General features: G+C 35.3%; 1 protein-coding gene across 1 annotated transcript in view; it reads right to left on the reverse strand.

Moving 5' to 3' along the window:
- Nucleotides 1–16,375, reverse strand: part of LOC150104298 (bone morphogenetic protein receptor type-1B-like) — a 193,154-nt gene that overhangs the window by 92,177 nt on the left and 84,602 nt on the right. The window contains exon 4 of the mRNA XM_090396453.1: nt 1,366–1,480. Coding sequence (XP_090252579.1) covers nt 1,366–1,480 — 115 coding nt within the window. The remainder of the gene's footprint in view (nt 1–1,365; nt 1,481–16,375) is intronic.

Genomic DNA, 16,375 nt, shown 5'->3' on the forward strand with positions numbered 1-16,375 from the left:
ATTTCAGTCTTAAAATAACAGACTATCTTCAGTGGCTACATAGGAACAGTTTTTAACAAGGTGGAATACCAACAATTGATCATTCAAAAGTAGAACGAGCCGCGTGATGTTACATTGCTAAGCATTAAAGAGAGGAAAAATTTCAGAGTGATGATTAAATTATAGGTATTAATTCACAATTTTATATAGTAATCTCAATTTATAAATAACATTAGACTAATGTAGGAATTAAAGTCTCAATTAAAAAAAAATAAATAATGTGTTATCCTGATTAAACTTTCCCATATTTTTGATAAGGATATACAGCCATTTTGATTCAAAATAAGGCATTGAAGTGAGTCCTCAGCACTCTCTTTGAATAGCTGTTCAAATTTATAGCGACATCTGTGTAGAAGGAGAGTCTTGAACCAGAGGATGTTGTGGCTTGTCTCTATCTGAGCCAATCCAGACTTATCGGATTTGTTGTATTGAATGTATGATTTTGTTAATAGGTATATAAGTGGCTGTTAAATCATATTTCTTCAGAATTCTTGAAATTGGTTCTGACATCACGGAAATATATGGAATTGGAACTCGACATATTGAATCTGGATTTGATTGTAGGAATCGAACATATGTGTACTTTTTTCGGAGAAGCCATTTAATTTCATGTGATGTTTGATAGTTGAAAGTTCTTTCTGTAATTCACGAGGAGTTGAATAATTAGTTCTAGCTCGTCGGATTAAACATTTATGATTTCTGTTTTTTGATAAGGATGATGAGCAAATTGTTTGAGAATATAACGTTCAGTGAAAGTGGGTTTTCTTTTACAGAAAACCCACCAAAGAAAATAAAAGTTTTCTGTTTTTTGCAAAAGCCATCTAAAGGAGTGCTGTCACAGTGAAAGAACAAAGACAAGTCAAGACAAAATGTGATTTTGCATAGGCAAGATCATAAAACATAAACATGCTCAACAATACTGTGGGATCCAGAACACTTTCAAATGTCAGCAATCCATTTGTAGCTTAATTTATAGCTATTGTATTGCAATGTACACTTAGTACTTCTCTATTCATGTTATGCACCCAATGATGTCTTCTATGAAGATGATACTAGTTATGTATTCAAGATAAGTCCCTCCCTCCCCTCCTATACTGTTATAGCCTTTGGTTTTAGTCATTTAAGTTTCTTCTATTATGTCAGGGAGCAGAGTAAATCCATTACATCAAATCTATATAATATATTTATATATATATTTGATGCAATAGATGTGTATTTATACATTTGTATATTTAATGCTTGTCTTTTAAATTGTTTAGTCTTCAAATAATATCACAAATTCAAAGAAAGTTGTTAAAAGTTTACAAAATAATTAAAATTACTCACCTAAGATAAGCAAATGTAACCAGAAGGGTAAGAACAATGAGACATACTGTTACAGAAACTAAAAGTGCTATTTGATGGACACCATCACTGTAGCTCATAAACTCTCCTCCAGGCACTGAAATATGTATTTGAAAAACTTTACTACAGGCAAAAGAATATAAAGTCAGTAGGAATGTAGTAATAATAATAAAAGTTTTTAATCGCAATACCTAGATCATTTATATTATTATACAGGTATTTCCATGGAGTCAGAAGTCTCACTGCAGGAGATCCAATATTCACACAATACTTATCATACCTCTCCTTAAACTGATTTACTGACACCCATTCTCCACCTTCCAATCAAAAAATCTAGTCCCCAAATCATTGCTAACAATGACCTTACACAATTTCCACTGGTGACCTTTTGTTGTCTCCCTTCCTACCATATACTGAAACAAGCAAAAAAAAAAAAAAAGCCTTTAGTGTCAATCCTATAAAACCCCTTTAATAACTTATATGCTTTTACCATGTCTCCTTTTTCCAGCTATCGGCTAGCTTTTGAAGCCCACAAACCATCAATCTATTCTCATAGGGAGCATCCCATAGACCTACAACAATCTTTGTCACTCATCTCTGGATGCTCTCCTCAACTTCATCTGCATGGAATCTGGGTGTTCACATTTGTGCACAGTAGTCCAGATATGGCCTTATATAGGGAAACAATAACTTCTTTATCTTTGCTTGCTAGTGTGTTCTTCAACAACCACATAATCTGATAATGCTGCTTTTGCTACCTTTGCAATATGCTCTCTAAACTTCACGTTCACAATTATCCAAGTCCCTGCCCTCAGATCACAAGTTGTGTACATGAAGTACACAGTTTGTGATATCTTCTTCCCAGAGTATCACCTTACACTTGCCCACATTAAACTGGCAGTGTTTTACCTTTGTCCATACTGATAATTGATTTAAGTCTTCCCACAGAATCTCTAAATCACCTTCATTTACAAATGCTCTTCCAAGCTTAGCATTATCAGCAAACAACTGAAAATTTCCTGTCATATTATTTCCTATATCATTTATGTACAAATTAAATAACAGAGGAACATCATTGGTCACATTCCTTCTCCTGGAATCAACTCCATCTTTGATACATAACCATCAGCTACCCTCTAATCCATATAACCAGATTCATATTTATGCAACAGAGTTTCATGTGAAATCCTGTCAAATGCTATTGCAAAGTCTAGCAGTAAACTATTGCCAATTTATTACAAAACATAAGATAATTACTAAGGCAAGACCTATCCTTCACAAAACTGTCGTCGCTTATAGCATATCATATTCCCATCCACCCAGAACTAAATTCTGTCTTTCACCAATTTCTCCTTATGCTTATTGCTCTTTATGTCTATAAAGGTGCATGATGACATATTTCTGTAATCAAGAATAGTTTATGAGAATGGATGATTAACTCATTGCTCAACCTTCCTCTTTTACCCGGACTTAGGACCGACACAGGGTTGAGCCTAAGCTCCACCTATGGCAGAGTACATTCATATATCTTTCATATATTCTCTCATACCACACTTGTCACCTACTAAATCATTTGTACTAGCCAAAATAAACTTTTTCCACTTTCAATCTCTGCATCCTTATAGGATTACTAACATCCTTAATCTTGGCATAAAAAACCTGATCCTTATTCTCACACTTTTGCTATTTCATACTCTGCTTTCTCTCCCCTTGCATCGTCTGCTTCTTTCACTTCTGCATCATACTAATCATCAGGCATTTTTTCAACTATTCAATTTCACATTTTGTTCTGTGGAGAACTCCATGTGTGTTTCTTTTTCATTACCATCTGGTCATTTTCCAATGCTTCATTCATACTCATACTGCTTGTAATCTCAACAATTGCATTATCATGCATTTTGTCTTTCAGCTCACCACTATCATTTTTCTTACTCTCTTCAAGCATTTGTTCACAAAACACTCACAGCAAACATGTTCTCCAGTTTCATTCTCCTTCCATAAATCTCTCATTCTGCAAAGTGCATATATTTTGCATACACTGCAGTGAACAAAATCATGCACATTAAAATTGCCCACAATTGTTTTGAGCACAAGTACCATGACTCACAATATAGCATACAACAAAACAATAATAAAACATTCAAAATTACAAAATTAAGCATACTACCTTTACATATAATCAAACAGACACCCATAGATATAATACAAAGAGAATGAGTTAATTATCGCTAAATACTTTCCAAAAAAAAACTTATGATTCGAATTCATTTGAAAATCAAGACATAAGTGGAAGAATTTATTATAAAATACCAGAAACACTTGTTTAATATTTTTATTGCAAAATATTTTGGCTGTTTCATAGCCGAAAAATTTTGAATACCTCTGATATTATTTATTAAAAAAAGTATTGTTTTCTGAGTTTTCCTATAACTGTATTGACAATGGCTATGAAACAGCCAAAAATTTTACAATAAAAATATTAAACGTAAGTGTTTCTGGTATTAATATTTTATAATGAATGTATCTATTGGCACCAAAAATCACCACATATAGCATCTTCCAGCCTTTGAAATATGATGCTACAGAAGAGCCCTGAAAATTTCATAGACAGAGGACACTAACAATTAGGAGGAAAGATTATGGAAGAGGATCACGAGGTAAAAATAGGACATGGTTTGATGATATACAATTGTGAAGAGGATCATGTGACTGCCGAAACAAAAAGAAGAGCTGCAAAAAAAAGAGGACTAGAAGGACATGATGCTGCACTGAGGAAGCTATATGATGATGATAGCACCTTCCGCCCTCTTGCTGAAGTTCAATTTACATGGAAATTGAATTATTTTTTCCCCAACTTAGCTTATATTATAATTAATCTGGACATTATATATAGGTAGGTTTAGGTGTTGGAATTTATTCATAATAGTGCTTCAATGGTACACTATTGAGTATGTAATACAACAGCACACTGTTAATATTATAAACTAAAATAACTTGCTAAAAGATGCTGGATTTATATTTATAACATATTTGGAGCACAAATTACAACTGTGGTAAGCACACTTCACTCAATTAGGAATCCAGCAAACTATTAGTAAGTTCAATATATATATATATATATTTTTTTTTTTAATGTAGTTTATACTATGAAGCATTGTTATGAAAAATTTAAACAATGTTACTTTTAAATTGCTTGCACATCAGAAGCTCAATTCAACTGTCTGCCTGCTAACATCATGCATATACAAAATATAATCAACTGAAAGGCAAGAATTCATGTTGAAAGTTTATTTTCCACTTGGTTAGACTACAATAAATTTAGTTTAATCCTTTATCCCAGTGTGAGCAAACAAAGTTTGCGCCTGAAAGTATCTTCAGGACTGGGGTAAGGTGGTACAACACCGGGAAACTAGTTGCAAAGGTGAAGCAAGTTAACATCACTCCTGTCTCAGTATCTCCCATAATGCAAAACACATCTCCTTGTGGATATGTATAATCGTTTTACTTGATTCTTCTTCTTCTGCAGCTTCTCCCACTTAAGTGGGGTCACTGTTTGTAATGAGTCTCCTCCACACCTTCCTGTCTTGGGCTGTCACCACATCCAAGTTCTTCATCTTCAAGTCCTCTTCTACCAGCTCCCTCCATCTCTTCTTTGGCCGCCCACGCTTCCGCCTTCCTTGCACATCCATCTGCATGACCCTTCTTCCCACATATTCGTCCTCCCTCCTTATCACATGACCAAACCAACTCAACCTTGCCTCCTGTATTTTCGCTCCTAAGTTCGTAACTTTCACTGTTCCCCTGACATAGTCATTTCTCAGACGATCCTTTCTGGTCACACCGCACATCCACCTAAGCATTCTCATCTCTGCTACTTCCATCCTGCTGATGTTATTTTTCCTCAGGGCCACAGTTTCTATAGCATATGTCATAGCTGGCCTCACTACTGTCCTATAAATTTTGCCTTTCAGATTGATCGGCACCCTCTTATCGCATAACACTCCAGCCATCTCTCTCCAGTTCCTCCAACACGCTTGTATCCTGCATCCCACTTCCTTCTCAGCTCCTCCATCTTCTTCCACTGTTGAACCTAAGTATCTAAAGTCTCTCACCTTCCTGATGACATTTCCTTCCAGCTCCAGATCTGTCTCCTGGCCACCGCTGCCCACTGCGCAACACATACTCTGTCTTCTGCTCAGTCTCATACCTCTCTCTTCCAGTACTTTTCTCCATCTTTCCAGTTTAGTTCCTGCTTCTTCTCTTGAATCTACACACAGCAAGATGTCATCTGCATACAACATTGTCCAAGGTGCATCTTCTCTCACCTCCTCTGTTACCACCATCACAATATTAAACAGAAACGGACTTAATGCTGACCCTTGATGCAAGCCAACTGTTACTTGAAAACTTTCTGTCTGTCCCAAACAGGTCCGAACACTTGTCTTCACGTTTCTGTACATTTTCTGCACCAACCTGACATATTTCTCCGGCACCTTCTTCTCCTTCAGACACCCCCAGACTTCTTGCCTTGGCACTCTATTGTATGCTTTCTCTGGATCAATAAATACCAGATGTAGCTCCCTTTGTTTCTCTCGATATTTTTCCATCATCTGTCGTAACCCAAAGATAGCATCTGTTGTTGATCTACCAGGCATGAAGCCAAATTGTTCCTTTGCAATCTCCACCTCCTTCCTCAATCTACCATCAAGAACCCTTTCTAGGATCTTCATTGTGTGGGACATCAACTTTATTCCTCTGTAATTTTTACAGTCTTGTGCATCCCCTTTACCCTTGTAGATGGGAACAAGAGTACTCTCCCTCCATTCCTCGGGTATATTTTCCTGTTGGCAAACTTTCATGAACAGGTCACACAGCAGGTCAATTCCCTCTTCCCCCAGTGCCTTCCATGCCTCCACTGGAATTCTGTCGGGCCCACCACTTTTCCATTCCTCATCCTCTTCATGGCCTCCTTCACTTCCATTCTACTGATGTTCTGTACCATCCCCTCAGAAGGCTGCCCATCTCCTCTGCGAGTCCTTGCATTTTCCTCATTCAAAAGTCCCTCAAAGTATATTTTCCATCTGTTTCTTATGTCCACATCTCTCCATAATACTCTTCCTTCAGCATCTTTGATCTGCCTCACATGTAAGATGTCCTTAGCTGCTTTATTTCTACATTTCGCTAGTTGGTTTTTTCTCTGTCCTTCCTTTGTTTCTAATTGATCATACAGATCTTGATATGCCATGGCCTTCGCCTGTGCCACAACTCCCTTGGCTTCTTGCTTTCTCTCTTTGTACACCTCTCTGTCCTCTTCCACTCTTGACTCATCCCACTTCTGCTTTGCCTTCCTCTTAGCTGTCACTGCCACTTGTACATCATTATTCCACCACCAACCCTCCTTCTGCTCTCTAATCTTTCCAGATGTCTCACCAAGCACCTCGATTGCACAGCTCAGGATTACTTTTGAATTATGTTTCCACCAATCTTGTACACTTTCCAGTCTATCCGAAATCCTCTCTAACACTCTCTCCCTAAAACGATTCCTCACACTCTCCTCTTTTAAGCGAAACCATTTAATTGTCTTTATCCCATGGCAACCAGAAGTTCTTATCTTCGATCTTATTTTAAAGTCTGTGCACAGCAGTCAGTGTTGTTGTGCTACTTGATCTGTTGGAATTACTTTACAATTTGTCACAACCTTAAGATGTTTTCTTCTAGTCAAAATGTAGTCAATTTGTGAGCTGTTGTTACCACTCCTAAATGTTATCAAATGTTCTTCCCTCTTGAAGAAAAACGAGTTCACAATTGCCAGATCAAACGCTACTGCAAAGTCCACAACCCTCTCTCCTTCCTGGTTCATCATTTCCACTCCGTGGCCACCATGCACCCTTTCACAGTCTCTATTCTATCTTCTATGTGCCCGTTCAAGTCTCCTGCGACAATCACCATCTCATTTTCTTCCAATTCCCTCATTTCTTCATCTAACACGTTCCAGAACTCATCTTTTTCCTCTGCTGTACAACCAACTTGCGGGGCATATACACATAATCGTTTTACTTGATTAAAGCACAATTTAAAAAAATAATTAAAGATATTCTTTTATTAATTCTTAATCCTTTATGAGTAATACATAAAAATTAGATAAAATGTTATTTCACCTACATAATATGTTAAACAGAAGTTAATGTTTACCATTTTTTAGCAGAAAACATCAAATCAAAACTAGAGAATAGTGGACATTTTCATTTAGCATCAAAGACTTCTGCTGCATCACTGATGACAGTGAATTTATATCAGGTTTATATTTTGTAACCTTTAGAGATATGCATGCGTTACTACTTTCATCTGTAAGGCTACTGCTCCTATTACAAGACTTAACAAAGTTCATCACTGAGAACAATGATTCACAAGAATATGTAGATGTAAAAATGGATAGTAATGCTGTAGTAAGGATTTTAAAATATATAAAAGTTTCTGGAATAGTATTCCAAGTCCTTAGTACCCAATTTTCTGCACTTCTCTCTGTTACTCATGTCTCTAATCGCTCCTTTTCAATATTTTCCAAGTCAACTCTGAGGTCAACAGATTTCTGCCTACAAACTGAGCTACTTTGAAAATCAATCAACTGCATTTCAAAATCATCCATATTTATCCACAAAAACATCCACAAGTTTAATTCATACAGTTTTATATTTTCTTGAAACGTAATGAATTTTACAGTCTCTTCTAATTCTCTGAACTTAACAAATCTTAGAGAGAACTGCTGACACAACAATGGTATTTAAAAATAGTTTTTGAATACATTGGCAGTCTGTTTTGTCATCTTTTGGAGATCATTTGTGTGTTTCTTTAGGTTTGGAAAATATCTAAATCTCTCACTGTCTACATCCCTCTTAAAAATTCCTAGTTTCATTTCAAATGCCTTTATGTCATCAAACATAACATAAGAGTCTTACCAGTGCCCAGTAGTTTACGGTTCAAGTTATTTAAATGTTCACAAATATCTGCAAAAAACATCAGTTCACAAACCCACACAATGTCATACATTTCTTTATAAGACATTGTTAATTAGTCAAAAAGAGATTTATCTGATCCAGGCATTCAACAAATTGTTTCAGAACAAAACCTCAAGCCAACGAACATTGTTGTACATTATTAGTCCTTCGTACACAGAATCCACCTCATTCAATAGATTCTGAAATTGACTTTTATTCAAAGCACATGCAGAAATATAATTAACCTTGATCGCTTTGCATCACTTCTTGAAGTTCCTTTAGGTTAAGATGTTGGATATGTATTTATTTATTTAATTATTTTTAAGGTGACCCTGGGTTGCGTGCTGGAAAAAAGTGTTTGGAGTGACATGTTTGGCACATGTGCCAAGTGTTCCCCACCCCTGGTCTATGCCATTACATTTAGCTGTAGCAATAGTGTTGACTTGGGAAGAAAAGACATTTTTTATTGTTTCAATAAGAAAATACTGTGAGTAGGCATATTTAAATAAATTATAATACCAGAATAAACTCATGTAAAATATTATTTTATGCGAGTTTATTCTGGCATCTTCAGTACATGTAAAAAGCTAATCAAACAATAAATGACAATTCTAAAAGGCACCACCTAAGTAGCTAATGTAAGATAACTCAAAAAGATAATTAAATTTCATAACTTATCACACACACATTTTATTAAGACATTTTCAACAGATTCTGAAATTGATTTTTATTCAAAGCACATGCAGAAATATAATTAACCTTGGTCACTTTGCATCACTTCACTATGCATAGCAAAATTTCTTTTGCTATGCATTCACTAATGCCTTGTACGTATGGGATAGGAATAAAATCTAGTGTTGATAGTATGCTCTGCAAGTCAGTCTCAAGGTACTGAATATAAGACCAGTGTTCTTCTAGCTGAATAAAATCAGATCTTCCTGTTTGTCCGAAATAAAATAATCCACAAGAGCAATAATTTAGAGAGAGAAAGTGTTGTAATTATAAGAATAGCCATTACAGATAGCAAAAATGTCACCTACATATCCGAACCAATGAGATCTAGGTAAAATGATGTTGAAAATACATTATTCAAAGTGCTCACACAATTAAATAATGTTAGGAAAGATGTAGACCATCAAATCTGTTTAAGTTAAGACAGTGAAGTAAGGTTTCATGTTTCATTATAAAGCAGTTCCAACAAACTGACTTTTATGAAGGACTTGTCTTGTTCCAATGAATTCTGTCTAGTGTTGATAGCATGCTCCGCAAGTCAGTCTCAAGGTACTGAATATAAGACCAGTGTTCTTCTAGCTGAATAAAATCAGATCTTTCTGTTTGTCCGAAATAAAATAACCCACAAGAGCAAGTAATCTGGTAGACACCATGATAATTGGGATGTGGAAGCTTATCCTTTGGAGAAAGGTGGAGATTTTTCTAATGGAGCAAAAGGCAACAAAAATATTTAGTGGTTTTAAAACTTTTGCTAATCATTCACTAATGCCTTGTACATATGGAATAGCAATAAGAGTATTTTCTTCTGTATATGAAGAAGCAGAGATACCTAAACTGTTCAAAGCTCTTTTAATGAAAGAATTCTAAAAACCATTAGATTAAAAAAAAAAAAAAAAAAAAAAAAAAAAAAAAAAAAAAAAAAAAAAGAGTGGGAATAATATGTTGTAATTCTTTCTGTAATAGTTCATCTGAAGAACATAAGGCGTGAGCCCGATGAACCAGTGTTTTGACTGAGATGATGACGAGATTCAGCATGGATATAATGGCCTGTGTGAGTCCTTCCGAAAAATTGAAAAATGTAGGTTACCATCTGGTTGATGAAAAATGAAAAGATATAAAAGGGTGAATTGAATCCTTGGATGAAGTGCATTTAATTTAGATGGAGAAACTGTTGCATCACCAGAGTTAAAGATCGGTACTATCAACATAAGAAGACTGAAAGAAGAAAGAAATGGAGCTCGCTGAGGAATTAGATAAGTACCAGATCAACATAATAGGGGACTGAAACAAAAAAGACAAAAACTGGTGAGATCTTTCTGAGCAACAGATACAAAATGTTATATTCAGGCAATGACAATCAAGGAAAAGAAGGAGTAGCCATAGTATTCAACACAAAATACGAGGCTAATCTTCTTGAATGGCAGTCAGTCTCAAGTAGAGTAATGTGGGCAAATATGAGAATGGAGAACTGGACAATGAGACTTATTTGTGCCTATGGTCCCACAGAAGGTTCTACTAAGGTAGAAGTGGAGGAATTTTTTTGAGGCTTTAGAGAAAGCAACTGACACAATGAAAAAGGAAAAGTTGGTCCTTGTTGGGGATCTGAATAGCAGAGTAGGAAATGATTGTGAGACATACAAAAATATATTGGGAAAATTTGGAGAAAAGAGCAAAGCTAATAATAATGGCAAATATCTGTTGGATTTCTGCTCAGGACATGGACTGGTTATTACTAACACCATGTTCCAACATAAAAATGTTGCACAAATTCGCATGGAGAGAAGAGGCAAGGAATAAGAAAAGTCTCATTGACTATGTTATTGTTGATAGTGATGTTTTCTCCCTGGTGCAGGAAACCAGAGTGTACAGAGAATTTGAAATTGGAAGTGATCACTATTTAGTCTTGAGCAGGATAAAATTCAATTTCATATTGAAAAGAATAACATGTAAGAAAGTTTTAAAGCGAATAAAAGTTGAGCAGCTCTCAGATGTGAACTGTAGACTAAAATACACAAAGATTATTGAAGAAAAAATGAAAGAGTTTGAGAACAGGAATCAAACCTTGGAGATTCAGTGGCAAACTCTGAAGAAAACATTGATTGATTCTGCCAGAGAGGCATGTGGTGAGGTTGTCTGCAAGGATAAAAAAATCAGAACTCCCTGGTGGACACAGGAAGTTAAAGAGGGAGTGAAGGAAAAGAAGAAAGCATATCAAAAGTTCCTGTCAAATAAGTCAGCTTGTACTCTTAGAGAATACAGAGACAAATGCAAGAATGCTAAACACCGTGTAACACTAGCTAAACAAAAGTCATGGGAGGACTTTGGCAAGAATATAGAAAATAAATATCAAGAAGGTGGCAAAATATTCTGGACGTTGTTGAAGAAGCTTAGGAATGGAGGAAAAAGTGCTGTAAAAGGAGTTAGAGATGATAAAGGTGACATGAAAAAGGGAGAAAAATATATCCTTGAAGTATGGAGTAACTGCTTTGAAAAACTGCTAAATGAAACAAGCAGTGATGACAGCCCAGGGGTAAAAAACACTGACCAGGCATGCAGTCAGGAGTACATATCTATACTTGAAGTAGAAAAAGCCATCAAAGGCTTGAAATGTGGAAAGGCAGCAGGAGTAGATGATATTTGACCAGAAATGCTGAAGTATGGTGGTGTAAGAGTCTTACAGTGGCTGCACTGCATAGTTCAGAAAGCCCGGACAGAGGGACGAATTCCCGATGATTGGAGTAGAGCTCTCATAGTACCCATATATAAAAAGGGAAATAAAACTGAATGTGAGAATTACAGAGGTATTTCCCTACTGAGTGTTTCTGGCAAGATCTATGCAAGTATACTTGAGAAACGGTTGAGAAGAATTGTGGAAGAAAAGCTTGGTGAAGAACAAGCTGGATTCAGGCCAAATAGAGGCTGTCAGGATCAGATCTTCACTTTACGACAAATAGTCGAGAAAGCATGGGAACATAACAGAGATCTGTATTTAAGTTTTGTCGATTTGGAAAAGGCATATGACAAGGTGCCAAGAGAGAAGCTATTCAATACGCTACAGTTATATGTCGTCAATGGGGCATTATATCAAGCAATACTTAGTCTTTGAGTTGTAAGTCAGCAGTTAGAATTGAAGGAAGTACAGGAAGATGGTTTAATGTTAAATCTGGTGTGAGACAAGGATGTACATTATGAAGGAAAGTGGTATTAAACATGACATCAAAATTGGAGATGTTAATGTCAGCTCTTTGCTTTATGCAAATGATGTTATACTTATCAATAAATCTGCTACAAGTCTGCAAGATTCCGTGACTAAATTGAGTAACTGTTGTAATAGATATGGTATGAAGGTCAGCAATAAAAAGACAAAGACAATGAAAATAGGCAGAATTATTGAAAATGTCAACTGTGTTGTGTGGAGAACCTGTGGAACAAGTAAAACATTTCAGCTACTTAGGCACGATTTTTACTGAAGATGGTAAATTAAATATAGAAATAGACAACAGAACCAGCAAAGCTGGTATGGTGGGAAGTCAACTGAATAAATTCATATGGAATAAGAGAAATTAGTCGGAACACTAAATTAGGTGTATACAATTCAAACCAGTTTTAACTTAGGGATCTGAGAGCTGGGTCAGAAGTAAAACACTTGACTAAAGACTAGAGACTACAGATATGAGAGTCCTGAGAAAGATTATAGGCGTGAACAGATGGCATCAATGGCAATATCATATTAAAAACGAGAATATTAGGAAAGAACTTGACATTGTCAACATCCAGGAATGCGTTAGCAGAGCTAATCTCAGGTGGTATGGTCACTTAAACAGAATGGGCGAAGAAAGATTAGCAAAACAAGTGTTCTCTGCCAGGTTGGCAGCAAAATGACCCAGAGGAAGACCAAGATATAGGTGGATTGATACAGTACAAAGTGCTTTAGATGATAGAAATATAAGATCTGATAATGTTGGAGTCTTGACAAGTAACAGACTGATCTGGAGGAAAATTATAGATAGGAAGTTAGTAATGATGTAATTTTTTTCATGTAGTACTATCATATCCTATACACCCCTTGAGGGTACATGGCAAGAATTTGATGATGATGAGAGAAACTGTTGTAATTATAAGAACAGCCATTACAGATAGCAAAAATGTCACCTACATATCCGAACCAATGAGGTCTAGGTAAAATTATGTTGAAAATATGTTATTCAAAGTGCTCAATAAAGAAGTTGGCGACAGCATGAGAAATAGGATTGCCTATTGCTTTTCTTCAATTTGTTGACATAACTTGTTTTTAAAGGAAAAATAACCACAATGTGTTTCAAAATCAAATATTTGAAACAATGTTCTTGTCGAGTCCATTGAAGAGCTTCTAGATATGGCTGTGGATCTGTAGAACTGCTTTGGCAATTTGTTGAACTTTGATGGCGCAGAGCTTTTCTCTAGAGTTATTATCAGTTTTCTGTAGAGCAGCAGGAGCAATTGCCGGACAAGAATAGATATGGGCCGGTTCAACTCCTGGACATTTCTTCCATGTTTCATAGCTCTTAGTACTGTCTGGCTGGATTTTAATGCCTCTATAATGTTCCGTCTTTAGTCTGGCGATGATTGTGTTATTTCTCTATTTTCATTAATTTCAGTGATTTCATTCTTCTTAATAGTTTGTTTTACCAATCTTATTTTGGCAACAGAGTTGGCATCAGTTAGTGATAGTGGGTGTAATTTTTGAGACAAGTATCTTGCTTCTTTGACTAGTGTCTGCTCTTTCACTGCCTTCAATATTTACATGGGCTGGTATCCATTGCAGTGTACAGTTCTTATTTTTCAAATTTAAAGTTAGTAGTTCATGAATTTCCTGTGTGAGTTTTGTTTTTCCATTTTTTAATGCCCCAAGTGCAGATTTTGATTTGCTATAAATGGTTATTCCTTCTGTAATGTTTAGTACTGGATTTGAGAGATAGAACTTGAGAGCTGTTTGTATGACTGTTAATTCACAAGTAAAGTTTGAAGCTATTTTGCCAGCTCTGGTTTTGATTTGCGTTTCCTTGCCTCCAGGTAGAGTAAAAAAAAAAAAAAAAACCCTGAACCTCGATGGTTGAGTGTTTCATCAGATGATCCATCAGTGTTGGCTCCTGATTCTGTTAGTGAATTTAACTGTGGAAAGTTTTCTTCTGTCTTCTAGTATGTGAAGCCCATACTCTTGTCGAGCTTTTAAGTTATTCGTGGAGGAGACTGCACCTATAATAATTTTTGCTGCTCTTAATTGTAATCTGTTAAGTTTTTCTTTTGAGCTAGTAGAAGCTGGAGCTCAGATTGATGAGGCATATTCCATAGTGGGTTGTATGAGTGCTATATATGTAGTTTTGAGCATCTTCGGTTTTGCACCCCACTTTTGTTCCACAAAGCCTTTTGATGATATTAAGCTTTTTAAGAGCTTTATTAGATATATTTATAATATAAGTAGTAAATCTCAGTTCAGTATCTAGAGTTAGGCCTAAGTATTTTGGAGATTCTGTTTTTTTTCTATTTTGGTATTATATATTTTGATTTGGGGTCGTAATTGTGTCCGTTTTTTTCTATTAGTGGAGAAGATACTCAGTTTTGTTTTTTCTGGGTTTGTCTGTAATTTAAGTTCCTTTGTCCATCTTTCTAAGCCTTTTATTGAATTATTTAAGGCTTTTTCAGATTGTTGAGGATTACTGCTTGTGTGCCAGATTGTTATCATCTGCATAGCATGTTATTTTTGTGTCATTTATTGACTAATAAATGACAATTATAATATTGCCATTATTATTTTATTATTAATAAAATAATATTGTCATTTATGAGGATGGATATTGTTCTTATAGATGAGAAATAGAAGTGGGCTTAAAACAGAACCCCGTGGGACTGCAGCCCAAGTTCGATGCATGGTGGAATAAATTCCATTAACTTTTACTTTCATTTTTCTTCCTTTCATGAAATCTGAAATCCAAATTAACGTGTTTCCTCTTATTCCAGTATCATATGCAATTTTTTATGGTGGTTTTTCTTGAAAGCCATCTCTGACTGATTAGCAAAGATAAAATAATTGATCTTATTTTCTAGTGTTTATTTTTAGTTTACAGAGTACTAATCAAAGCTATAGGTCTGTAGCTTTTACAGTCAGGTTTTTGTTAGGTTTTAGTAACAATATAATGACTGATGTTTTCCAGATTTTTGGTAGTTTACTTGTATTCCAGGAAGTGTTAAATATCTTCAGAAGGCAGTTTTTGGCTATTTTCCCAATGTTTTTAATCATATGTCCAAAGATAAGATCAATTAGGATGATTTGTCAGGGTCAATTTGACTAATTGCTGTTTCTAATTCTGTCATCGTGAGGTCCTGAGTATTTGAACAATGTCCGAAGGAAATTGTTGTAGTAATTCAATGCTGTCAGATAAAGAAATATTAGTAAATAATGAAACATCTGAAATTTTATTTTTGAAATTCAAAGTATATTTTATATAAGTAGCAGTTCTAGTGAAAGAAGTGAGTAAATTACATAAGAATTTTGAAATTTTATAAGTGGGACATCCTATACAGTCTATAACTGGTCTTAATGGAATACTGGTTTATGAACTTTGGGAAGACCATACAATCTATGTGGACAACCAAAGAAGTTTGTAAGTTTTTTCCTTTGATCTTCATTCCAAGTAGATACATTACTGATAATAATGTGTTTATTACCAGATATTATTAATAACCTACCAGTTATTATTAACTACTGGTAGGATCTGATGTGAAGGGCCTGTAAGTTTAATAGTCTCTTAGTAATAGAAAACAATATGAGAGAAAAATGTCTATCTTGAATAACAACAGCCTTTCATCCCATCAGAAAAATCTTCTTCTCACTTCTCCAAAGGACAAGCTTCCATATCTCAATTATCCAGGTGTCTACCAGATTCCTTGCGCTTGTGGGTTGTCTTATTTTGGACAAACAGGAAAATCTGCCTTTATTTGCTAGAAGAAAAAGTCTTATATTCAATACCTTGAACAGCCTGGACTTGCAAGGAATGCTATCAACACTAAACAGGGTTTATTGGAACAAGACAAGTCTTTCCCAAAAATCGGTTGCTCATGGAAAAGCTTTATAAACAAACATGCAAAACTTTACTTCACTCTCCTAACTTAAACAGATCAGATGGTCTACATCTATCTCCTTTGTGAGAGATAGAAAAGATTAGCCGATTTAAAAAGCACTAATTTTATTTTAATTTAGTTTCATATAATATATATATATTTTTATA

Source organism: Typopeltis vanoorti, chromosome 8, assembly GCF_054136105.1.
Source record: "Typopeltis vanoorti isolate ZY-2024b chromosome 8, IOZ_Tvanoo_1.0, whole genome shotgun sequence".
NCBI classification, from domain to species: Eukaryota; Metazoa; Arthropoda; class Arachnida; order Uropygi; family Thelyphonidae; genus Typopeltis; species Typopeltis vanoorti.